Below are 24,943 nucleotides of genomic sequence, written 5' to 3'. Positions count from 1 at the left end.
AGCTTGGTAGTTGCGTGGCTGAGGGTGGACAGAAGGGAGGGGTAATTCTTAAGGCGGAATAATTGATTTTTTTGAAATAGACAAGGTTGCAAAAGCATTAAAAAATATGGCACAAGAGTTCTTTATCATAAAACATTGCATGAAGACCACTTTTAATCAAATAAGAACAGAATAACAGAGTTGGAAGGGACCTTGGAGGTCATCTAGTCCAACCCCCTGCTCAAGTAGGAGACCCTATACTGTTCCAGAGAAGCGGCTGTTCAGTCTCTTCTTAAAAACCACCAATGATGGCAGCACCCACAACTTATGGAGGCAAGCCATTCCACTGGTTTATTGTTCTGTCAGGAAATTTCTCCTTAGTTCTAGGTTGCTTGTCCCTTTGGTTAGTTTCCATCTGTTGCTTCTTGTCCTGCCTTCTGGTGCTTTGGAGAATAGCTTGACTCCCTCTTCTTTGTGGCAGCCCCTGAGATATTGGAAGACTGCTATCATGTCACCCCTAATCCTTCTCTTTATTAAACGAGAGATACCCAATTCCAGCAACCATTTTTTAAATGTTTTAGCCTCCAGTCCCCTAATCATCTTTGTTGCTCTTCTCTGCACTCTTTCCAGAGTCTCAACATCTTTTTTGTGTCATGACGACCAAAACTAAACAGGATGCAATAGTCCATTATAAAATTTAGGGACCTTGGAGGTCTTCTAGCCCAACCCCAAGCAGGAGACCCCTATACCTTTTCAGACAAATGGTTGTCCAATCTCTTTTTAACAATTTCCAGTGTTGAAGCATCCACAACTTCTGGAAGCAAGTCATTCCACTGATTAATTGCTCCATTAGGAAATTGAAGAGGGAAATTTTTTTTTGAAAATCCACAACTCCAAATTGCTGGCATACACATAATGATTTGCTGTAATGATTAAAAAAACCCTCATAATTTCATTGATGAATGTGAAGAAAGAAAGGTGCATAATTTTGTATTAGGATCCCACCAGGCTCTGAAATTCATTGTGAAAAATATAACTTGAGAGTTCAGGGAAATTGTTAGCTACACAGTAAGATATCTTCTGTAAGTTTAAAAAGACTATAAATCCCTCTGTTTATGCCTTCTGCAGGCCTAGACCTGTTGGAACATTACTTTCAGCTTACTTTGCCCCCCAGCACGTTCTCCAACAATCCCTAAATCTGAATGAGAGTAAGTACACGGGAGCTGTTCAGATTAGCTAGCAAAAATAAAACTTCTTTATTTATTAAAACATCAGCAAAGATCAAAGGCAGTAAGTGGTAAAACAAGGTTGAAAAGCAAGCAGGCAGAGTGAAAAACATGAACAAAAGACAAGAATTTACATTATCTGTATACAGGTAGTAGCTGCTTTATGATCGTCATGGAACCCAGAATTCTTGTTGTAAGTCAAGGCAGTCATGTGACCGATCCAATTTTACTACTTTTTTGTGGTGGTCATTAGGTGAACATAGTGGTCATTAAGCAAATAAATTCATGCCCACGGACATTTTTCACCAGAAACCAGCCAAAAAGCCCAGTTTGTGGCAGCAGTACAACATAAACCATGTCACGTGATTGCAAAATACTGCAACTGGCCAATTACAACATAAGACTCACTTTGTTATAATCAAATCTTTACTAAACACCAAACCCATATAACATAATTTCAATTTTTGCTGTTTTGCACAAAAAGTCCAAAAGGGGCTCCAAGTTGGTCAACATCTTTTCTCTAATCCGCGTTGTTAGTTTTGCCCTCTCAATCAACTCCTTTACCAATCAATTTTCCACTCTATATATTATTAAGTCTTTCTACTTTGGGGGATATAGAAGCCTCTCTGCTGTTATCATATACATGAACAAAATACCCTGTGATTTTTCCAAATTTTTGTCTATTGGCCCCAAAAGAAATGTCTCTGGTCTTGGATGTATAGTAACCTTCAAAATTGTATGAATTAATATATGCACAGTGTGTGTGTGTGTGTGTGTGTGTGTGTGTACATTCATACAATCACACACACAGGGCAGTTGGACAAGAATACCTCCAAGTTCCCTTCCAATATCATTCTGAATACACACACACACACACACATATCTACCTATCATATCTATCTACCATCTATTTATCTATCATCTGTCATCAATCTATCATTTATCTATCATCTATCTCTGTCATCTATCATCTATCTATCCTATCATCTATCATTTATCTATCATCTATCTTTATATCTATCATTTATATAATCTATCATTTATCTATCATCTATCTATTCTATCTATCATCTATCCATCATCTATCTTTCTATCATCAATCTATCATCTATCATTTATCTATCATCTATCTCTATCTTCTATCATTTATCTGTCATCTATCTCTATCATCTATCTTTCTCATTCTCTCTCTATCTATCTATCTATCTATGGACCCCAGAAGATGGTAGAGGACAGGAAGGCCTGGAGGAACGTCCGTAGGGTCGCGATGGGTCGGACACGACTTCGCAGCTAACAACAACAATATATCTCTGTGTGTCATCTATCCCGTTCATCTTTTATCTAACTCCACAAGGAGGAGATCTCGGTAACCCGAACTTCCCGCTGACGACCTCTGCATACTCTGGCAATGTGCCCTTGCTTTCCACAGGCATAGCAAACTGCGGTGCGGAATCGGCACTTGGCTCTTTCATGCTGTCCCCCGCAGCTTGCGCAGTTCTTTGGGAAAGTTGCTTGCTCTGGGAAGCGTGGCTGTCTGGGTGGCTCTCTCCGCAAACGATCCCCGGCCTTCCCCGAGCCTTCTGCGGGCTCTTGGCAGATGGCTGTGGGGCTGGTGTGTGTTTTCGGTGGCCGGAGAGTCTTCATGGCCCCTTTGGTAGTCTCTTCCACCATGACTTCGTTCAATGCATCTTGGAAGGTCAGTTCCTTCATGGCGATTAGGCGCTGCTGTAATTCTCTGTTACGCAGGCCGAAAACGAGCCTGTCTCTGAGACGTTCTTCCAGGTCAGTGAACTCGCATCGGCACGCCGCTTGGCGAAGGGCTGCCACAAACTCGGCTGCAGATTCTCCGGGTCTCTGATCCCGTTGCTGGAACGCATAGCGCCGGGCGATTAATGAGGGTTCACGAAGTTTAAAATATTCCTTTAATTTTTTTTTCAGGTCCGCGTAGGCCACGGTCTTTAGGCTCGCTGGCATTATCAGGGCTTGCGCGATATTATACGTGGCTCGTCCGCAGACATGTAGCAAGGCTGCCGCCTTCCGACTATCGTCTGTGATCTGGTTAAGCTCGAGGTAGAAGTCAACTCGGAACACATAGCAGCTCCAATCTTCCGGATGAGTAACATCGAACTCTTCAAGTTGAATCATTTTGGGGAGGCCCCTGTGGTGCTGGTTAATGCCTGTACCGCTGGGATTGCAGCTGTGCTGGGCTTAAGGAGTCCTGGGGACAGGTAGGTCTTCCTAGCAGGCCGGCTGGGGAGCCTGATTCCACCAGGGCTCCTTACCTGGTCGGACCTCCAGTGATTTCTAGTCTCTTGTTTAGCATCAACTCTTTCCTCTGCAACTATCCGGCTTCGTTAGACGAGGAGCAGACCGGCACAGTTACTACACTCTTTACAACTCAAACTGGAACTGGAGAACTAACTGCAAGCAATTTCCTGTAATTTACACTCTGACCCCCACAGGGCCTTAACCAATCACCCAGCTTGTAAAGCTCGCCCCACCAATAGAAATGTTCAAAGTTTCCCGCCAAAACAAGTTGGGAGTTATAACAATCAGGGTCATTCTTAAAGGTTAGTTTCCCTTTACAGGGCTTTAACGCTACTTGATATATATTTCAACGCAGAGCAGGATGCATTGCTCAAATCCAGCAAAGCCGCGTTGGTGACTGCATGTTGTAAGCTGCAAAGGTTTCGTGTTTTTTTTTAAAAAGAGCTGAAAATGCTGCTGCTGCTGCGGTTTAGAATTCAGGGGTCTTCAAACTTGGCCCTTTTATGACTTGTGGACTTCAACTCCCAGAATTCCTCAGCCAGCAAAGCTGGCTGAGGAATTCTGGGAGTTGAAGTCCACAAGTCATAAAAGGGCCAAGTTTGAAGACCCCTGGTTTAGATGAAAAGAGGTCTGCAATATTTTCCAAGGCCACAGACAACATTGCAAAGTGTAGTAACAGCAAAAACAGCAATAGTCATAAAAAGAGAGGGATCAAAATATGGCACGCTTCACGAATTTGTGTGTCATCCTTGCAAAAACAGCAACAGTCATAAAAAGAGAGGGATCAAAATATGGAACGCTTCACGAATTTGGGTGTCATCCTTGCAAAAACAGCAACAGTCATAAAAAGAGAGGGATCAAAATATGGAACGCTTCACGAATTTGCGTGTCATCCTTGCGCAGGGGCCATGCTAATCTTCTCTGTATCGTTCCAATTTTAGTATATGTGCTGCCGAAGCGAGCACAAACTAAGTGCCTTCTTGAAGGCTATATAAACCTCACGATTCCATAATATTGTAAGATACGGTGAGCGCAAATGTAATTTTTTTTCCCTTTTAAAAAAATCTGGTTTGTACTAACCCAAAACAAACCGTGCCCTCTCTACAGTTCGAAGTTTCGAATATATATTTTGTAAAATTCAGAACAAACTGTATTTCCAAGGAAGATGAAAGACAAGGTCGGGTTATGGAAATCAAGGGGCGTAACTCCGGAATTGGGTGGGGAAATATGCGAACAAAGAGGTAAGTAAAAAGGTCGAACGTTTCCGGAATCTAGCATCTGCGGTTTGGGATCGTCGCAGGCCGAATCCTCCATGTGCGGTTTAAAGGGTGTAAGAACAAAAAGTAAAATGTGAAATCAAGGAGACAACAATTAACCAACATGCTGTGTTGAAGGCGCCTTGTTCTATAACCCAGTGAAGGGTGACTACTTCACAGTAGTATTTGCGTAAATGAAGATTTCCACGATGCAATAATATTGCTGCCAAGATTAACAGTTTTGACTTTTTCCTGGGACAAAACCCCTCCTAATTACACATGATACTAATTGAAAAGGTGGAAACTCGATAGAGTTCCATCAGCATGGACAGGTTAAAGAACGGAAGATTAAAAAGGAAGCTTTTAAAACTTTTTTTTTCCTACTTGCCAATCCAGGTATCGTCTTGCGGCTGGAGGGTGCTTTTTTTTTGGGAAATTTTTATTTTTTTAAAATGCATTTGTCAATCGGATACCGGAAGTGCTCCATAAATCTTCTTAACCGTACCCCTTTGGAGCCCTCTCCGTGCGCTCCCCTTTCCGGGCTCCTCTAGTTCCCCCTTTTCTTTCCCAGGATGCATTTCGCCTCGCTCGGTGTTCCTCCACCCTGCCTGCTCCCGGCTGACGTCATCGGTGCTGCTGGGCGGGAGGGGGGGGGAAAGGAAAGGGGAAGCGAGCTATCAACATGGCGGTGGCCCGGCCGGACCAGAAGGTGGACTGAGAGGCGGAGGCCAGAGGACGCGGCCCAGCTTTTCTTTCTCTTCCCCCAACGGCCCTTTTTTCCTTCTTGGGGGGCCGCTGCTTCCCCTCCTCCTGACCGGGCCCGTCTGAAGGGCTGGGTGAGGACTCTCCCTCTTCTCCTCCTCCTCCTCTCCTTCGAGGCTGTTCTTCCCTTTCTGGGGGCGGGAGGGGGTAAAAAATCTCCCTCTCGATAACGGGTCGCCCCCGCTTCCTCCCTTACCCTGGACGTTTGGTGGGCTGGCTTTCTCTCCCCCCCCTCGTCCTCTCCGATTCTTCTGACGACCCTTTTTTCTTCCCCAAATTAAGCGCCTCCGTTTTGAAGCTTGCCCCCCCTTCCCCTTTTTTCCGAGAAGATTGCAGAGCCTCTTCGTTGCCTTCTCCCCACCCTCCCCAAAATTGGGTCTTCAGAGCATCTCCCCCTTTCTTGTTTACTTCCCCTGCCCCCCCGCCTCAGATTCCTCTGTTAGAAATTGGTGGGCTTCGCCAATTCCCCCACCCCCCGTTTTAAATAAGAGATCAGAGAGGTTTTGCAGGCTCCCCCCACCCGTCCCCCAATGTCATCCCCCCAGAAAGGTCTCCCCCCTTTCTCTAATTTGTCCTGGCAAAGCTTCTCTTTCTGCCCAACATAATTCCTATTTCCCCCCCCTTGTGCCCCTATCTTGCCCAATCCCTCTTCTATCAACCGAACAGCCTGTCCACAATCCCATCTTTGGACTTTGGGGGTTCTGGCATCCCTGACCTGTTGAACCTTGAATCTCTTGTCCTTTCCCCCATTTTGACAGATTAACACCTTTGGTCCCCTGGGAGAGGCAAATCCACTGACAGTATTTTTTCTGGCTTCTCCTCCTGCTATTTGTCTTCCCTAAACTCTGAAGCATTTTTAGGTCCTCTTTGAAGGTTCGCCTTCCTACCGTCAAGGACTCTTATAGGGAGGGGTTGATCAGTTTGCCCATCTGTTCGCCTCTTGCTGAGCTACTAACACTTTCTTAGTTGTTTCCAAATTAGTGCATCTTTCATGTCAATCCATTTAAGGTCCATTTGTCTTCTAATTCAGACTATGGGCTACGGTACTTTGTTGTGGGATAGCTATTTTCTGGATTCCCCCCCCTGGCCCCCCCGTGCCAGTTTGAGAGGTGAATTTATTGCTTAAGTGCTTTCTCCTATCAGCAGACTTGCTTAGTATCTTGAAATTAAATTTATATGTGGGAAACTGGAATCAAACTCTTCTAAGAGAAGACTGCAAGAGAAGCCTTCGAAAACATCCCCATCAACCCTCTGTGCACCTTTCGCCAACTCAGGATGTCAGAGAATCAGCCCAACAACACCCATCATCCAGTGAACAATAATGGGGTGGGTGGGGCCCCTGTTGGCAATAACCGAGGGGTCCGCAATCTCAACCAGAACCCTCTCATCAATGTTCGGGATCGCCTCTTCCATGCCCTTTTCTTCAAAATGGCTGTCACTTACGCCCGCCTCTTCCCATCATCTTTCCGTCGCATCTTTGAATTCTTCATACTCCTTAAGGTAATGGTGTAGGGGTAGAGGGAGATAGATTTTCCTTGTATCTCTATATTTTCATATTGGTTTGGAATAGACTTAGTAATGTTTGAAGGCTCACCAAAGCTTATGAAATAAAAGTTTTAGCCGTTACAGATTTGAGGTGGGAGTGGGTGGGACATTTTTTCCCTTGGAGAATATTTTATTGGCTTGTGATAGATTATTGTCTTCATGCCCCCTCGTCCACATGCCTCCTGCACATAGATCTATTCAGATTTACAAAACTTCCCAGTGCTTAACTTTGATTTCTTGTGCTAGGTGTTACCCAGACTATCCTGTAATCTTTTTAAGAACCATGGGGATTAATTCATTTTATTCAAGCTTTAAAAATTGTCATTTATTCATTTATACTTCATATTTCTTAACTATCAATCTCCCTCAGTTTTGCTCTGCATGCAGCATGTGTTCTGTACTGTATTGTGTGTGTGTGTGTGTATTCAATAGTGTATCCTCTGTTGTTTTAGCTATTATGTTTTTCTGTTATTTTTGTACTCCCAAAAAGTATGGCACTATTATCTTCATTTAACAAATGGGAAAGAAAAAGCTAAGGCTGAAGGGAAAATGGTTTGTCTAGACTAGAGCAGTACCTGCATGTGACAGGTTTGTGAGGAGTAAAGTGTAACTTCCCGTGATGTTTCTATTATAATATTCCCTAAATTCATGCTAGTCTTTTTTCTAGTTACACCGCACTATTTATAACTGATACGTATAACATACATACATACATACATACATACATACATACATACGTTATACATATCGGTTATAAATATGCTTTTCTGGAATATGTTTAATCTAGTTTTAGTTGTTTTGCTCCGAGATATTAGCAGTTAGAAATGCACCAAACTCAGTATCAACTTTGGTAAAGATTGGCTTCGCTTTTATATCCAGGTTGTTGATAAACTTGCAGGAAAATACTAGGCTAAAAGAACTTCTTTAAGGTTCTTCTAGTTCTTCAGTTCTCTGCCTTAATTTGCCTGAAATGGTATATAGGGTTTCCTGACTGAGCAGGGGGTTGGACTAACTAGATGACCTCCAAGGTCCCTTACTACTACTACTACTACTACTACTACTACTACTACTACTACTACTTCTTCTTCTTCTTCTTCTTATTATTATTATTATTATTATTATTATTATTATTATTAATTTTACTATAACTTAATTAGTAAAAATTTCCCTGTTAGTCAGGTCCAGCTTTAAGGCATTGTGCTCATCTCCGTTTCTTGGCCAAGGGAGCCAGCATTGTCCGAAGACAATTTCCAGGATCATGTGGCCAGCGTGGCTATAAGCCATGGAACCCTGTTACCTTCCCACTGAAGTGGTACCTATTTATCTACTCGCCTTTCCATGCTTTCGAACTGCTAGGTGGGCAAGAGCTGGGGCAAGTAACGGGCTCATCCCTTTAGGCGGTACTTGGCTCTCAAACCCGAGCTGTCAGCTCTCCAGCTGACTAGCTCAGTGTCTTTAAAATTAGTAGGGCTGTGTGTTTTCTTGCCGTGGCATTTACAGCTCTGTAATTTAAAGCCCTCGTTCACCAGGATCATCAAATGTTTTGGATATGTTTTGCCATCTTCTTTGAATTTGGAGAGCCTCATTCATTTGCAGTTTGGAAGGCAGTGATACTGGTCTACCACAGGGGACCATTGTAAGGATTATAACAAGCTAACATGATATGTTTAGAACTCCCAGAGGAGCAAGAAGGAGATAATTTCTCTGGGTTAGTTTTAAAAAGCTCCATAAAGTTACTAGGCTATTAAAAAAAATGGTTTATTACTCTCCCAGAAGGACACTAATCCATGTTTCCATAATAAAGCAGGAAGAAAAATGCTTTTGAAAACCAGCATTAGCAGGCTGATTGTCGTTGCTTTGTTTTGATATCTTAAAAGTTTGCCTTCTCATCATCTGGCTCTGCCTAGCCATCTGGCAGTACTAGCTGGCCTTGACTGAGGTAGAAAGCAAAACGGGGGCAGCCCTGCTTGTTATTTGGATGCAGAATGGCTGGGAGGTCCAAGGCCAACAACTGGACCAGGTGGTAAAACAAGACCCCAGAAGGTGGCAAGGGCTGCTTTATGAGCTGTTGCCAAGGGAACTAACTGCCTGATGTAAGTCACCAGAAATCAAGCTTTTACTTAATGATGCAGAATAGCGTATGATGAACAGAAGCATATCATGGCAGCTGGCTTAAATTTCTGGAGTACAGGAAGTCCTCGATTTACAACCTTTGTTTAGTGACAGTTTTTAACCTTGTGAACTCTAAAGCTTCCTCCTCCTGTTATGTATTCAAGATGGACAGTGAATAATATTTATATGTTACTTATATGTAAGGATATACATATGTTGTATATAGTGTGTTTTAAATGTGTTATGGCTGTGTACACTTTGAGAGCAAGCAACTAAATTTCATTTTTAATGTGTGCCATTGTGCCTAAATGACAGTAAAGGTTATGTCTGTCTGTCTATCATCTATCTGTCTGTTTGTCTATTATCTATATCAGGGGTGTCAAACTCAATTTCATTGAGGGCCGCATCAGCATTGCGGTTGCCCTCAGGGGGCCAGGTGGGTGTGGCCTGGGTGGGCGTGGCCTATTGGGTGGGCGTGGCTAAGGTCCATATGGCCTACTGGGTGGGCGTGGCCAGCTCTACATTGTTCGCATCAAGGGTGCCTATGGGGGCCTGGGCAGGAGTGGGACAGATCTGAGGGTCTCTGGCAGAAGGAAGGTCTCTGGGCCAGGGCCAAGGCAGTGGGGGCCGTTCCCTCACTGTTTCCAAGATGGCTTCGCGGGCCGCATGAAACCACTTCGCGGGCCGGATCCGGCCCCCGGGCCTTGTGTTTGACATGTCTGATCTATATCTATTTGTCTGTCTTATCATCTATCTGTCTATCATCTGTATCTATCTATCTATCTATCTATCTATCTATCTATCTATCTATCATCTATCTATCTATCTATCTATCTATCTATCTATCTATCTATCTATCTATCTATCTCTATTTGTCTATCATCTATCTGTCTATCTGTATCTCTATCTATCTATCTATCTATCTATCGACTGTTTTTCACACTTAATGACTCCTGCAGCATCCCTATGGTCACGTGAACGAAATCCGGACATTTGGCATGTATTTTATGATGGCTGCAATGTCCTGGGGTCCTGTGTTTGTGACCTTCTGACAAGCAAAGTCAACGGGGGAAGCCAGATTCACTTAACTGCCATGCTACTAACTTAGCAACTCCCATCGATTCACTTAACAACTGTGGCAAGAATGGTGGTAAAATGGGGCAAAACTCACTTTAACAACCGTCTTGCTGAGCAATGCTTGGAATGCTTAGCAGGGTCAATTGTGGCCGTAACTCGAGGAGTACCTGGAGTTACAAAGGAAGAAAACCCTGTCTTGCCTTTGGCTCAGAAATGAAGTGGGCTGGCGAGGAGGAGGAGGAGGCCGTCGTCCTTCTAGAAACTTGTTCGGAATGGAAAACCTCTGAAAGAACTTTAGTCCACGGGAAAAGGCAGTTGTGGATGCAGGGTGCATGGAGCCAGAACCAAAACTGAGCCAAGTATTAACTATTTTATATCCCCCCCCCATTTATTTTATATTTTATGATGTTATTATTTATTTATAATTTTGGTGCAGTGGTTGAGATGGTAGAAGCCAGGAGACTGTGGGTTCTAGTCTCAGCTTAGGCTTGACAGCTGGCCGGTGACTTTGGGCCAGTCCCTCTGTCTCTCACCTCACGGGGTGTTTTGGTGGGGGAAATAGGACACACGGTGTGTAATCGGGAACAGAAGCTTGATGGAGCATTCATATTTTATTTTGGAGAGGGTTGGGAGAAGGGAAGGCTGCACTGTTGTGATCTTATTATTATTCTCTGTCTCTCAGGCTCTCTTTGTCCTCTTCATTCTGGCGTACATTCACATCACCTTCTCCCGCTCCCCCATCAACTGCCTGGAACACGTCCGGGATAAATGGCCACGGGACGGCATCCTACGAGTTGAGATCCAACGCAATTCCAGCCGTAACCCCGTTTTCCTCCAGTTCTGCGAGAGTGACAGGTTCCCAGGCATGGTGGTTGAGCCTGCTGTTGGGGAAGAGGAGGAGGAGGAGGAAGAAGAAATGACCGTGGAGATGTTTGAGAATAGCTCCATCAAGGTACCGTGAGGGAGAGGAATGAGTTGCTTTGTTAATCGTGATGCTTTTTCCCATACACCAGGGGCAGGCAACCTTGGCTTTTTTTATGACTCGTGGACTTCAACTCCCAGAATTCCTGGCTCCTGAGCCAAGGTTGCCAACCCCTGCCATACCCCTTCCCAAACCGTGAATATGTTCATTGTTACCACCAAATGATTACCCTTTGGCCTGATGTAATATGGCTAGTATTAGGTGTGCAAGAGAAAGTTCTTTCCACGCTGCTTTCTTTAAATAGTTAAATGTCTTTGCCACCTATATGCCTCTTATGTGCTTTTGTCTCTGCTCAAAAAAATTCCCCAAATTGTGAATTTCAATGAGAGGAAAGATACTTCAGCACCTGGTTCATTTACGTTGCTCTTCATTTCCTTTTTAAACTCTATAATATTTCTTTGTAAGATGGGGCTTGCTGGCAATTCAAAGCTATAGTTATTTATTTTATTTTTTTAATCCCATTTATATCCCGCCCTTCTCCGAAGACTCAGGGCGGCTTACAATTTAAAGCACAAATCAATGTGCTTAGCAATAGCCTTCATTCTGTGTATATGCCTGCTTATTAGGGCTTTCACACACACCCCAAGCGGCATTATTACGAAGTCAGCTTAATTGCCCCCAACAATCTGGGTCCTCATTTTACCTACCTCGGAAGGATGGAAGGCTGAGTCAACCTTGAGCCTGGTGGGATACGAACCTGCACTAATTGCAGGCAGCTGGTGTTACTTAAGGAGGCATTAGCCCACTGCTCCACCAAGGCTCTTATTAATTTAGATATGAACATTCCTGTGGAGTGTTTAGTATCTATGGAGATTCTCGGTCATCCAGCTCACAGTTGTGCCAAAGGTACATTTTTCAAAAATGCAACTGGACTTTTTTTTTTTGAGGAGGAAAAAGAAAAGGCTTTGCTTCTAATCCAAGAAACTTCATCCTTTGAGATTCCGGTGGATAATTGACCCTAAGGGGGGAAAAATAGGAAAATGCCCTGAGCACACTTTCTGGGATACCATATAAACAAGAGAAATAGATAAGAGATGGCCTTGTTGAATTAGATGGTCCAGTTGGTGCAGTTCCAAGTTTCCAGTTTGTAGCCAATCTAGTTCCACAGAAAAGGTCAGAAGGGGCTGTCCACTTACAGCTGTGGTTTCTTTAAAACAGGGGTCTTCAAACTTGGCCCTTTTATGTCTTGTGGACTTCAACTCCCAGAATTCCTCAGCCAGGCATGCCGGCTGAGGAATTCTGGGAATTGAAGTCCACAAGTCATAAAAGGACCAAGTTTGAAGAGCCCTGCTTTAAAAGATACACTGCCCCCATTATTGTTTTTTTTTTAAAAAAAAGAATGACTCTTGTCAAACTTTCATTGAAAAAAGGACAGCCAGGATGGTGAGTTGTGAAATATTTAGCCTGATAAAAAGGCACACTGAAAGGTGACATTTTGTCCTCAGGTAATCGGTAAAGCTCTCACGTGTTAAGGAATGAGAGCAGATCTAGAACCAGTGAATAGGATCATAATCATAATAGTAAAGTTGGAAGGTACCTTGGAGGTCATCTAGTCCAACCCCCTGCTTAGGCAGGAAACCCTATACCTTTTCAGGCAAATGGCTATCCAGTCTCTTCTTAAAAACTTCCAGTGTTGGAGCATTCACAGCTTCTGGAGGCAGGTTGTTCCACTGGTTAATTGTTCTAACTGTCAGGAAGTTTCTCCTTAGTTCTAGGTTGCTTCTCTCCTTGGTTAGTTTCCATCCGTTGCTTCTTGTCCTGCCTTTGGGTGCTTTGCCGAATAGCTTGACTCCCTCCTCTTTGTCACAACCCCTGAGATATTAGAAGACTGCTATCATGTCACCCCTCACCCTTCTCTTCATTAAACTAGACATACCCAATTCCAGCAGCCGTTCCTTATACGTTTTAGCCTCCAGTCCCCTAATCATCTTTGTTGCTCTTCTCTGTACTCTTTCTAGAGTCTCGACATCTTTTTTACATCGTGTTGACCAAAACTGGATGTGGTATTCCAGGTGTGGCCTTACCAAGGCATTGTAAACTGGTATTAGTACTTCACGTGATCTTGATTCTATCCCTCTGTTAATGCAGCCTAGCACTGTGTTAGCTTTTTTTGGCAGCTGCAGCACACTGCTGGCTCATATTGAAGTGATTGTCCACTAGGACTCCGAGATCCCTCTCACAGTTACTACTATTGAGCAAGGTACCACCTATACTATACCTGTGCATTTGGTTTTTCTTGCCTAAGTTGATTCAGGGAAATGTTTGAACGAACGTTAGGAGAAATATCCTTCCCAAATGAACTGACCAATGCTGAAACAAAAATTGCCTTAAGAGGTGATAGGCTGTTTTTTTTTGCTATGTGTATTTAAACCTAAGTCCAAAAGACCATCTATCAAAAGTAAATAGATTTGGGGTCCTGCATTAGACAGGGATTAGCTGATCCTCCTAGTTCTGTACTTCTAAATACAGGTTAAATTTAGCTGTTAAATTTAAATAATGGCTGCCAACAGGTTAAATTTAAATAATGGCTGCCAACAGACCGCTCTTAGTTCTTAAAAGTTGGTTTGAAAATGCTTTTTTCTGCATCTGATTCTGTGACTCATCTTGGAAGGCACTATTTAATGATAGTATTTCCAACCTCCCCTTTGTTAAAAAAAACACCCACAAACTGTAATGATTTAGAAGTTTAGAAACAGTAAATTAACAGTCTCACTATAAGCAGACAAAGAACAGTTGCAGCTCCAGAGCATTCTACTACTTAGGACATTGATGGCGAACCTTTTAGAGACCGAGTGCCCAAACTGCAACCCAAAACTCACATTTATTGCCGGGTGCCAGGTGGGACATGCCCCACTGGGTAGGCGTGGCTGTGGTGGACATGGCAGACTGGGTGGGTGTGGCCAAAGTGGGCATGGTCACCTTGATGTTGCTCGTGGGGAGGGACGCCTGTGGGGGCCCGGCAGGGTTGGGGGAGATTCAGGGGGTGTCTGGCAGGTGGGGTGGTGGGCAGGAGGCTTGTCCTGCGGGGTGAGGCGAAGCAGGATGGGGGTGCCATTGCCACGGGGCAAGGTGAGGACGGGGCTGGGGCGGCTGCTGCCTGACACCATTGGCCCCCGCACACAGAGGCCAGCGAGTTCATGGGGGCTGATGGTGTCCGTCAGCAACCAGAGCCTGCTGTCTCCTTGACCGGTGCACTCTGGAGCTCCGCAGCCCACCGCCAGCAGTTCAGAGAAGCCGCCTCTGAGCTGGACAGCTGGCCGACAGCTGAGGAGGCGATGCAGTGGGTCATGCCCGGGAAAAGGAGAGCATGTGAGGCCAGGAGGGATGGGACGGGGGGTGGAGAGAAACCAGCTATGCCGGGATGCATCTGGCCACGTGGGACCTCGGGCAGTTGGTTGAAAAGGGATGGTTGCCATCTCCAGGGCATAACACGCGTGCCCATAAAGAGGGCTCTGGGTGCCGCCTCTGACACGCGTACCACCACTGACTTAGGAGAAATACAGGATAATTTGAGTTATTTATGTATGCATTTTAGAAATGTACTGTACAGGTAGTCCTAAATTTACAAAAGTTAAAAAGGATTAAATATATGCCCACTAAAAACAGTAAATACAAATATTAAAATAACAATAACCCCCCCCATCCCCCATCAGGCCAGGCCGGCTTGTTCAAATAAGAATGTCGTTAGATCGCGACGGAAGGAGCGAAGATCGGGCGCCATCCGGAGCTCAACCGGTAACCGATTCCATAGCTCCGGGGCACCCACAGAGAAGGACCTCCCCCTGGGGGCCACCAATCGACATTCTCTGATTGGTGGCACCCTGAGGAGGCCCTCTCTATGGGAACGCACAGGGCGGAGGGAAGTTGATGCCGGCAGCAGGTGTTCCCTAAGGTACTCCGGACCCCTGCCATGTAGGGCCTTAAACACCATTACCAGTACCTTGAATCTCACCCGGAAGACAACTGGCAACCAATGCAGCTCATGGAGCAGAGGTGTAACATGGGAGTATCGGGAGACTCCCAACACAACTCTCGCGGCTGCATTCTGTACCAGTTGGAGCCTCCGAGTGGTCCTCAAGGGCAGCCCCATGTAGAGAGCATTGCAGTAGTCTAGACGAGAGGTCAAGAGCGCGTAAGTGACCGTACATAAGTCATCCCGGTCTAGATAGGGCCGCAACTGGCGCACCAGGCGAACCTGGGCGAAGGCCCCCCTAGTCACAGCCACTATGTGGTCTTCCAGAGTGAGCCGTGAATCTAGGAGGACTCCCAAGTTGCGAGCCCTATGTACGGGGCGTAATAGTTCATCCCCCAAAGAGAGAGATGGAATATCCTGAATAACCCGGGATGCCAGTATGCAAAGCCACTCAGTCTTGTCGGGGTTGAGTTGAAGTCTGTTCTTCCCCATCCAGACCCGAACCGCCTCCAGGCAACGGGACATCACGTCGAGGGCATCACTGGGGTGGTTTGGGGTCGAAATGAAAAGCTGGGTATCATCAGCGTACTGATGATACCCAACTCCAAAGCCACGAATGATCTCACCCAGCGGTTTCATATAGATGTTGAACAGGAGAGGCGAGAGGACCGACCCCTGAGGGACTCCACAAACGAGAGACCTCGAGGTCGACCTCTGCCTTTAGTGGCTGAAGTTACAATGGCACTGAAAAAAAGTGACTTCTGACCATTTTTCACGTTTAGGACTATTGCAGCCTCCCCCTGGTCACGTGATCAAAATCCAGACACTCATATTTATGACCGTTGCAGTGTCCTGGGATCCCAGGATCACTTTTTGCAACCTTCTGACAGAGTCAGTGGGGAAGCCTGATTCCCTGAACAACCTGTTACTAAATGAACAGCTGCAGTGATTCACTTAATAACTGTGTCAAGAAAGGTAAAATGGGGCAAAGCTCACTTAACAGAAATTTTGGGCTCCATTGGGGTTGTAAGTCAAGGACTACCTGTATAAGGCCGCTCAGCGCTATATAAGGTAAAGGTAAAGGTTCCCCCGCACATGTGTGCTAGTCGTTTCCGACTCTAGGGGCCGGTGCTCATCTCTGTTTCAAAGCCGAAGAGCCAGCGCTTGTCCGAGGACGTCTCCGTGGTCAGACGCCAAAGGCGCACGGAACACTGTTACCTTCCCACTGGAGTGGTCCCTATTTTTCTACTTGCATTTTTACGTGCTTTTGAACTGCTAGGTTGGCAGAAGCTGGGACGAGTAACAGGCGCTCACTCTGTTACGCAGCACTCGGGATTCAACCCGCCAAACTGCCGACCTTCTGATCGACAAGCTCAGTGTCCTAACCCACTGAGCCACTGCGTCCCTTCAGTCATACAGTACTTTTTTTGTTAAGTTCAGTCCCCCTCAAACAGTGGAAGAAATAACCACGATTAAAAGGCAAAAGAGACATCCCGTAGGAGCTGCCACCCATTCTAACCCAAGGACAGGTTTTCAGAGCATAGGAATCCAGCCAGGGTGGAGACCAGCCATCCGTGGGATGGTGTTCGAGAGGGCAGGTGCTGCAACAGACAAGGCAGATTTCCTAGACTCCACCATGTGACCTTGCTTAATTGACTCAGCCTTGGGCCATTAGACAGACAAGGAATTCCTACACATGCCAGTCCTATGATAACTTGTATATCTCTGAGCTCTGTTCTTCTCAACAACTTCTCTTGGTTTATCATTCGTATTTCTGATTTGGTTTTCAAAGCTTTAACCAAGATTTTTTGTGTACACAGTAGAAAGTCCTTATCTAGGTCAGGGGTCTTCAAACTTGGCCCTTTTATGACTTGTGGACTTCAACTCCCAGAATTCCTCAGCCAGCGTGCCTGGCTGAGGAATTCTGGGAGTTGAAGTCCACAAGTCATAAAAGGGCCAAGTTTGAAGACCCCTGATCTAGGTCATTCTCTTTGCTTAGCATTTGTATTTCTACTTTAACTGTCTTTGTCTTATACATACTTTTTAAAAATTACCCAGTATTTCTGGTTCTGGTATTTCTACATTAGGCATTTTTTTCCTCACACATCTTATAATTTCTTTGCTAACGTCTTTTGGATGTAGTCTATTCGTAGACGCAGATCGTTGCTGATGTAGCTGCTAATTTCTGGGCCCATTCTTTAAAAATCCCCTCAAATATTTTAAATGTCATAACACTTTGTGTCATTTCACAAATCCCAGTGCTAACAAAAAGCAAAAAGCAAGGTTTCACTTTTTTTCTTCCTTTTTCCTTTGCGGCCTGATACCTTCAATTTCAATTTCTGTAATCGTAAAGTCTCAAATCTCTTTTATTACTCAGGATGGACAAAGCAGTTTAGTTCCTACAAATGTTATTTATTTACTTATTATTTGTAAAATTTACTGGCCGCCCATCTTACCTCAGGATAACTCCAGGCGCCTTACAATCATAAAAGATAAAGATAAAGCTAACAGACATAAAAAATAAAATACTACAAAAAGCCAAAGTTAAAACACTGTTTATTTATATCATTATTTCCAAAACGTATTATTAAGGTCTTAATGTTTTAAATTTATGTGGACCTTTAATTCATTTCTGGGATCAAAGTCTTATTTAGTTTTCGTCATATATTCCAATTCTTTAAACACTTGAGCTTATGGTTGATTTTTCTTTTGTTCAAGAATGGAAGCTCTAGCACAGGGGTCTTCAAACTTGGCCTTTTTATGACTTGTGGACTTCAACTCCCAGAATTCCTCAGCCAGGCTGGCTGAGGAATTCTGGGAGTTGAAGTCCACAAGTCATAGAAGAGCCACGTTTGAAGACCCCTGTTCTAGCACCACATAGCTTATCTAACTCGCTGGCTCTGAAGATCTCTAATAACCCTAAAATGTTAAATAGTCAATTTCTGAAAGTCATTTCAAAATGAGAGAACCTGTTGTCCTTTAAAAGGCTCTATCACCGTTGTGAGCTGTTGTGCGTTTCCTCCTTCTCCTGGAACTCAAACTTATGGGAAATCGCCATCTTGCGGTCCACTTGCGAAGGGTAGCCATCTGAACCATAGAATAGAATAGAATAGAATAGAATAGAATAGAATAGAATAGGAACTTAGAGGTCATCTAGTCCAGCCCCCTGCTCAAGCAGGAGAACCTATACCATCTCAGACAAATGAACGTCCAGTCTCTTCTTTAAAATCTCCAGTGATGGAGTGCCCACGATTTCTGGTGGCAAGCTGTTCCACTGGTTGATTGTCCTCACTGTCAGGAAGTCTCTCCTTAATTCCAGGTTGTTTCTCTCTTTGATCAGTTTCCAACCATTGTTTCTCGTCTTTCCCTCTGGTACTCTGGTGAACAACCTGACCCCCTCTGCCTTGTGGCAGCCCCTCAGATACTGGAACACTGCTATCATGTCTCCCCTATTTCTTCTTTTCTTTAGACTAGCCGAACCCAAGTCCCGCAGCCGTTCTTCGTATGTTTTAGTTTCCAGGCCTTGGATCATCTTAGTTGCTCTTCTCTGAATTTTTTCCAAACTCTCAACCTCTTTTTTTGTGATAAGGTGACCAAAACTGGCCGCAGTATTCCAGGTGTGGCCTTATTAGGGTTTTATAAAGCGGTAGTAATACTTCACGTGATTTTGATTCTGTGCCCCTGTTTATACAACCCAGGATGGTATTAGCCTTTTTGGTTGCTGCTGCACACTGCTGGCTCATAGCCAAGTGATCATCCACTAGGACTCCAAGGTCCCTCTCACAGTTGCTGTTTTTAAGCCAGGTCTCACCTGGCTTAAAAGTAACTTCCCATCCTCTCCTTATCTGGAGAGGTTTTGTAGAACCAGTCTACTTGCCATGGTCATTATCTCTGACCATATGGAGACCTGCTAGTTTATCATGCTTTCCCAGAAGTTAAAGACGTTGTGATGTCTTTAACGCTCACCATTTCCTGCAGCCAATTTGGGTTTGGAAGCACAAATCTAAATCTTCTCACGGGAAGACGGTTGATAATATGATCTCCTTCTACCCATAAAATGCAAAAAAGCTGCAGAACACACTGAGAACAATAGAAGCTTAGCTTAAAAGAAGAGTACATGTTTCTGCTCTGTATGGTTATTGATAGCTACATCTAATTGCTTTGGCAATCCCTACTGAAACCGGAAACCGGAGGATTTGCTGAATTAAGCTAAATCTCGGAAGCAGGTTTGAACTGGGTAGTGAATTATGCAGGGGAAGGAATATATATGCAAATTCTCTTTAATGTACGTAATTGGGGTGCACATTAACTTAAAACTTCAAGACACATATTACATAGATGCTCTTACATCCGGTGAGATTTGAGGAGCCGGAGGAATGCCTTTATAATGCACACCTCTGATTTAGATGATACTTGCATGCAGAATTAACTTGCTTCTTGTTTGTTTGGCACCTCGTTGACTTATAGGGTGAGGAAAACTTCAGAGTCCACTTTTCCTGTTTTTGATTGTGTACATGACAACATGACAACACACTCACCCACCCACTCACCCACCTACCCCCATTATGCTACGTTAATGCGTCAGACTCTTACTGTGTTCTGGTACTGAAAAGCATAACTCAGCCTCTGGGTAATCAGAATCATATACATTTAATTAATTTATTTAATTTATTATGGTTGGTCACATAATCATTTAGTTCAGACATGTCAAACTCGCGACATCGCGCAATGTATCGGAACTTTTTCCCCATTGCTGGCAATGGGGTAGGCGCGGTTTCTTCGTGATGTGTCCGGCCGGCGGGCTGGCAGTTTGGCACCCCTGAACTAGTTGTTTAGACTGGATTTGGCACTTTTATCTACCTATTGAGTTCTTTCCAGAGACTTGGAATAGACAGGTGTTGATTGTTGGTGTTATTATTTATGTTGTTGGTGCTTAACTGATCTCTTTTTTCCCTGCTTCTCCATCCTTGTAGTTCACTTAAAGTTGCTTATGTCTGTACCTGCTACTTGTAGTTTGTCTGTTTTTCATTGTGGCTGTTGTCTTCCTTCTTCTGGCTTGTTGCAAGATCTCCACAGTCAGCATACATTTCTTTAAAATACTATCTGATCTCATCCTGTGTGAGGAAAAAGTACATCAAGGGTTGGTTTGAACCTAATAAGGGCTTGTCTTGTATGTTACTAATTTAACAACTGTACCAATTCACTTAACAAATATGGCAAGAAAAGTTGTAAAATGGGGCAAAATTCACTTGACAAACATCTCACTTAGCAACAAACATTTGGGGCTCAATTGTGGTCGTAATTTGGTTTTACACTACACTCTATTTGATTTTACACTATTTTACTATGTTTTACAGGTAGTCCTTATTTAGCAACTGTTCGGTTTTGACGACTCCGTCAACTGGGCAAACTAATGTAGGTGATTAGAACGGTGGCAGCTGGTAGCTTAGGCCTGAAACTGACCAGACTCTAATCTGTTTCACACTGACATTGCAGTCAGTACAGGCATTGGGTGGGAAATGAATCTTTTATTACCATTTATTACTGTCATATTTGCAAAGGGTCACTATCTGTGTCAGTTGCTAAATGAGGACCACCAGTATAATATGCTGTCCAGAGATCAGTCGAGCAGCAATTGGTTAAAAACGTTTTGACAAGTCAATAAATTGGGCTTGGGGGCTGAGGAGTCGTTACTTCCTCTGCTGTGCAAAACACCATCCGTGGTCTTGTTCTTCGTGCCCTCGTTAATTCCTCCGTGTGCTTTTTTTTCTCTCTCCCTTCGTTGATAGTTTGATCTGGATATTGAACCCAAGATCTTCCACAAGGCAACTCGGCTGAGTAATGCCCACATTTTGTCGCCCAACGAAAGCCAAGAATTCTCCTTCGGCAGCGAGCCAGCCGCTAAAGGTATGCAGCCTCTCAGCGAGACTGTGTCCGAATTTGAGATGCTAGCCAAAGCAGGTAAAGCTATGTTGTTCTTACTTCTCGTCTTGTTCCGCCTGTACATCACATAGTTCTTTTTTTTTGTCTCATTCTCCCCCTTGCATCAGTCACTTTTTTTTGGCATGAGTTTTCCCATCCGTCCACCACTCACTCTTTGCTCCCCCACCCCCCAAAAAAGAAAAGAAAAATAAATGTTAACTTGACTTCTAAACTGGCATGTGGGCTAATTTCCTTGGGGATAGTGGTGGACTTGCCAGAGAAAGCTCCTCAGCTTGTGACTGCCTGTTGGATCTATATGATGCGGAACCTTTTCTGCTGCATTTGTTGATGGAGGGGCACATATGGAAGGCGGAACAGTATTGCAACAGAGAAAACGGCATAGCTTTGGATAGGAAAGCGATATTTGCCGGGGTGGGGGGGGGGTCATTTGTGTCTGAGCTCCATTTATTAGTATCCTGAGAGCAGTTAGGGTGGAGAGGCAGGGAACAAACTTTTCTTATAGGGACATATTTCTTCGCCTCCCTTTGTGCTGAAGCGTTCTTATTATGCACCTCAAATAAGAACTTGACAGAGGAAATAAAATGCTGTGCCTCGCATTGAATACCGTACAGGTAGTCCTCAACTTACAGCAGTTCATTTAGTGACCATTTTAAGTTACAACAGCGCTGACCGAAGGGTCTTAACAATCACTTTTCACACGACCATTGTCGCATCCCCGTGGTCACGTCATTTACACTCGGATGCTTGACAGTTGGTTCATTTTTATGACGGTCGCAGTGTCCCGGGGTCACACGATCCCCTTTTGCGACCTTCTGGCAAGCAAAGACATTGGGGAAGCCTGATTCACTTAACAGCTAGGTTACTAACTGAACAACTGCGGTGATTCACTTAAGAAATGTGGCAAGAAAAGTGGTAAAATGGGGCAAAACTGATTTAACGAATTTCTCACTTAAGTAATATAAATCGTGGGCTCAGTTGTGGTTGCCAGTCAAGGGCTACCTATATACGAGTTGCTGAAAGGGGGTATTATTTTCCAATACAGGCTTGTAAAATTCTCAAATGCTGCTGGGTGACACAATGGATGTTTACAGCCTGGCCCAGTGGGGCTAATTCTTACATTTCACTCTTTTTGTTAAGACCAGTCAAACCTGAAACCAGAAGTTTACATTCTTAACTGGTCTGAAAAGTTCTGGCTCATTGTATCTGAAACTTACCTGAAATTGGTGCAGATCCCAGTTTGCATTTCTACTTAGAAGAAAAAGACAGAACCTTGGCTGTTTTTGCTCTGTCTTTCCCACCAGTGGAGTGCCAAAAATGCCGGGACTACAGCTCTCAACCAATTTGTCTGTTTGCCATGCTGAGATCTTGTCCAGTATATCCATAGGGTGAGGATATGGGAACGGCCAATAGTAATCTGAGCTTGCAGAAGGAACCTAACAGTGCAAAATTAGCTCATGCGCATTATCTAGAGTGAAGCAGGATTCTTTAAAACAGGGGTCTTCAAACTTGGCCCTTTTATGACTTGTAGACTTCAACTCCCAGAATTCCTCAGTCAGGGCTGGCTGAGGAATTCTGGGAGTTGAAGTCCACAAGTAAAAAAAGGGCCAAGTTTGAAGACCCCCTCCTTTAAAAGCTCGATTATCTATTTACTACAGTTATACCCCGCTATCCTGTTCAGAAAAAAAAAACATTGGAGTGGGCTTACTTTTCCAAAAATGCACACTGAAGAAGCACAGAAATCAATCAACAAAACACAAAGAATTCAGTCTTTAAAAAAACGTTGCCTGTCCATGCAATTAGAGTGTGCGTTTTTGACATCACAATGCCAGCTCTGGTTTTCGGTATCATTCGAATAAACATTTCTGTTGTCTTTTATTTCTTGTATCCTGGCCTTCTAAAACAATTCTTTTGGGCTGTATTTGTAGTTTGGCCGCAGGAAGAATACATTGTGGAATATTCCTTTGAGTACGGATTCCTCCGCTTATCCCAAAGCACCCGTCAACGCCTGAGCATTCCTGTCATGGTGGTAACTCTGGGTAAATTTCTATTTTACCATTGCTAAGCCTCCAGAAGTTGTGGATACTGCCACACTGGAGGTTTTTAAGAAGAGATTGGGCCACCATTTGTCTGAAATGGTGTAGGCAAGTGTTTCTCAACCGTGGCAACTTGAAGATGGGTGGAATTCAACTTCCTGAGCTCCCCAGCCAGTTTTGCTGCCAGCTGTGCTGGCTGGGGAATTTTGGGAGTTGAAGTCCGTCCGTCTTCAAACTGCCAAGATTGAGAAACATCGGTAGGGTTTCCTGCCTGAGCAGGGGGTTGGACTAGAAAACCTCCAAGGTCCCTTCCAAACTGTTCTTCTCTTAAGCAACTCGTAAGCTTTGAAACCAAGATGGAAGGGTTATCAAACTAATAATCAGACTGCCACAGTATAATATTTTGTTTGACTATTGCTGCAGGTATGTATACCTGCTGCCAGCAAGCACTCACTGCGAGTGAAAAGAAATGAAAATGAAATGTCTCGGCGGCAGGAGATTCATCTTTTAAAACAGGGAGCTTCTGCAGGAGTGAGGGTGTGCTCAAAATATCAGCTCCCCTAGCCTTAAGAATCGTTTCTGTATTTTAGAACGAATGTTATTTCAGTTTAAACATTTGGCTTACTAATTTAGTTAATGCTCCTTGAATATCTGGAGACACAGCATTTGCAAGTGATTTTTTTTTGTTGCATTTCATTGCTCCCAAACTTACAGAGAAATTGTGAATTTCCGTACCGTTAAAATAGCTGATGGATAGTTGATCTAAGAAGGAGCCCAAATTAAAAATAGGAATCCTGATTCTATGCCACATGAGGCCCACCAGGCTACTGAATGGAGGAGGCCAGCATTTTCTTCTTTAGCCACGGGGTTCCCCAACATGGTAGCCAAGAATGCCCCCCCCCCACATATATGTACACCTCCGGAACCCACCAGTGTTCTTAGCCCAGGGGCAGGCAACCTCGGCTCTTTTATGACTCTTGGACTTCAACTCCCAGAATTCCTGAGCCAGCCATGCTGTGGGGAAAGGGAGAGGTTTCCAAGCTGAGCCATGCTGGCTCAGGAATTCTGGGAGTTGAAGTCCACGAGTCATAAAAGAGCCAAGGTTGCCTACCCCTGTCCTGGCCAATATTTTATCAAAATGTTCTTTTTTTCCTTAAAGAAACAGAAAACTGGCGCGCTACTAAACAAAGCACCAGCCTCCAACTTCATTTTTAGAATATCTCTAGGCCCCAAACAATCCCATACATGTCCTTAGCCAATAAGAAATGGGTTTTATTTTCTTTTGAAGCATGTCCCCAATTATTCTCCTGGGATCCATAACTTTTAAAGTTTCCGTGGGCCCACCAGCCCAAAAAACATTTGAGGCATCAGTTAGGATTAGTTAATTAATTAGTTAATCCTTGAGGTTAAATAGCAAAGGCAAACTTTGCTGCAGGTTTTTAATCCTAATAGAGATTTCCCAAGGAAGGAAGGGAAGATAAAATTCTTTCCAGTTTGAATGGATATCAGACTTTCTAGGACCCAGGGAAGAGTCCTTCATCAGACTTCCGTTTTATTTCAAATGTGCTCAAAGACTCATCCAGTTCCTTGGAAAACGATTTTTCCTGACATTCAGTTTCCACTTTGGATAAGCATGGCCATTGCTACCTTGTTCAGACTTAACTCTTTGAAACCAACCCTTTTTCTCTTAAGACCCAGACCCATCCATGTCTTCCTTCACTCTTATTTATTTAATAATACCATAAGGATTATAATATTTTAAACATACATTTTTAGTGCCAGTTTCTGCCTTGAAAATGTTGGCTAACACATTTCAGATAGTCTGCAAATTGACCCCCCCCCTCCCT

The 24,943-nt window shown here is 44.0% G+C and overlaps 1 protein-coding gene across 2 annotated transcripts in view; it reads left to right on the top strand.

The window, feature by feature from the left end:
* Positions 1-6,124: 6,124 nt before the first annotated feature.
* The window catches only part of TMEM259 (transmembrane protein 259), a 38,034-nt gene continuing 19,215 nt past the window's right edge, over positions 6,125-24,943 (top strand). Inside the window, exons 1-4 of one of the 2 annotated variants that reach the window (XM_083363541.1) lie at positions 6,125-6,991; positions 10,908-11,177; positions 20,910-21,027; positions 22,989-23,099. In XM_083363541.1, the coding sequence (XP_083219667.1) occupies positions 6,767-6,991; positions 10,908-11,177; positions 20,910-21,027; positions 22,989-23,099 (724 nt within the window). In that variant the 5' untranslated portion in view covers positions 6,125-6,766. Of the gene's footprint in view, positions 6,992-10,907; positions 11,178-20,909; positions 21,082-22,988; positions 23,100-24,943 lie in introns of both variants that reach the window. The other variant, XM_083363540.1, reaches the window with a different exon arrangement.

The sequence above is a fragment of the Vipera ursinii genome (genome assembly GCF_947247035.1).
Source record: "Vipera ursinii genome assembly, chromosome: 1".
Taxonomy (NCBI): domain Eukaryota; kingdom Metazoa; phylum Chordata; class Lepidosauria; order Squamata; family Viperidae; genus Vipera; species Vipera ursinii.
The sequence above is the reverse complement of the archived record's forward strand: the minus strand, read 5'-3'. Positions and strand labels throughout refer to the sequence as shown.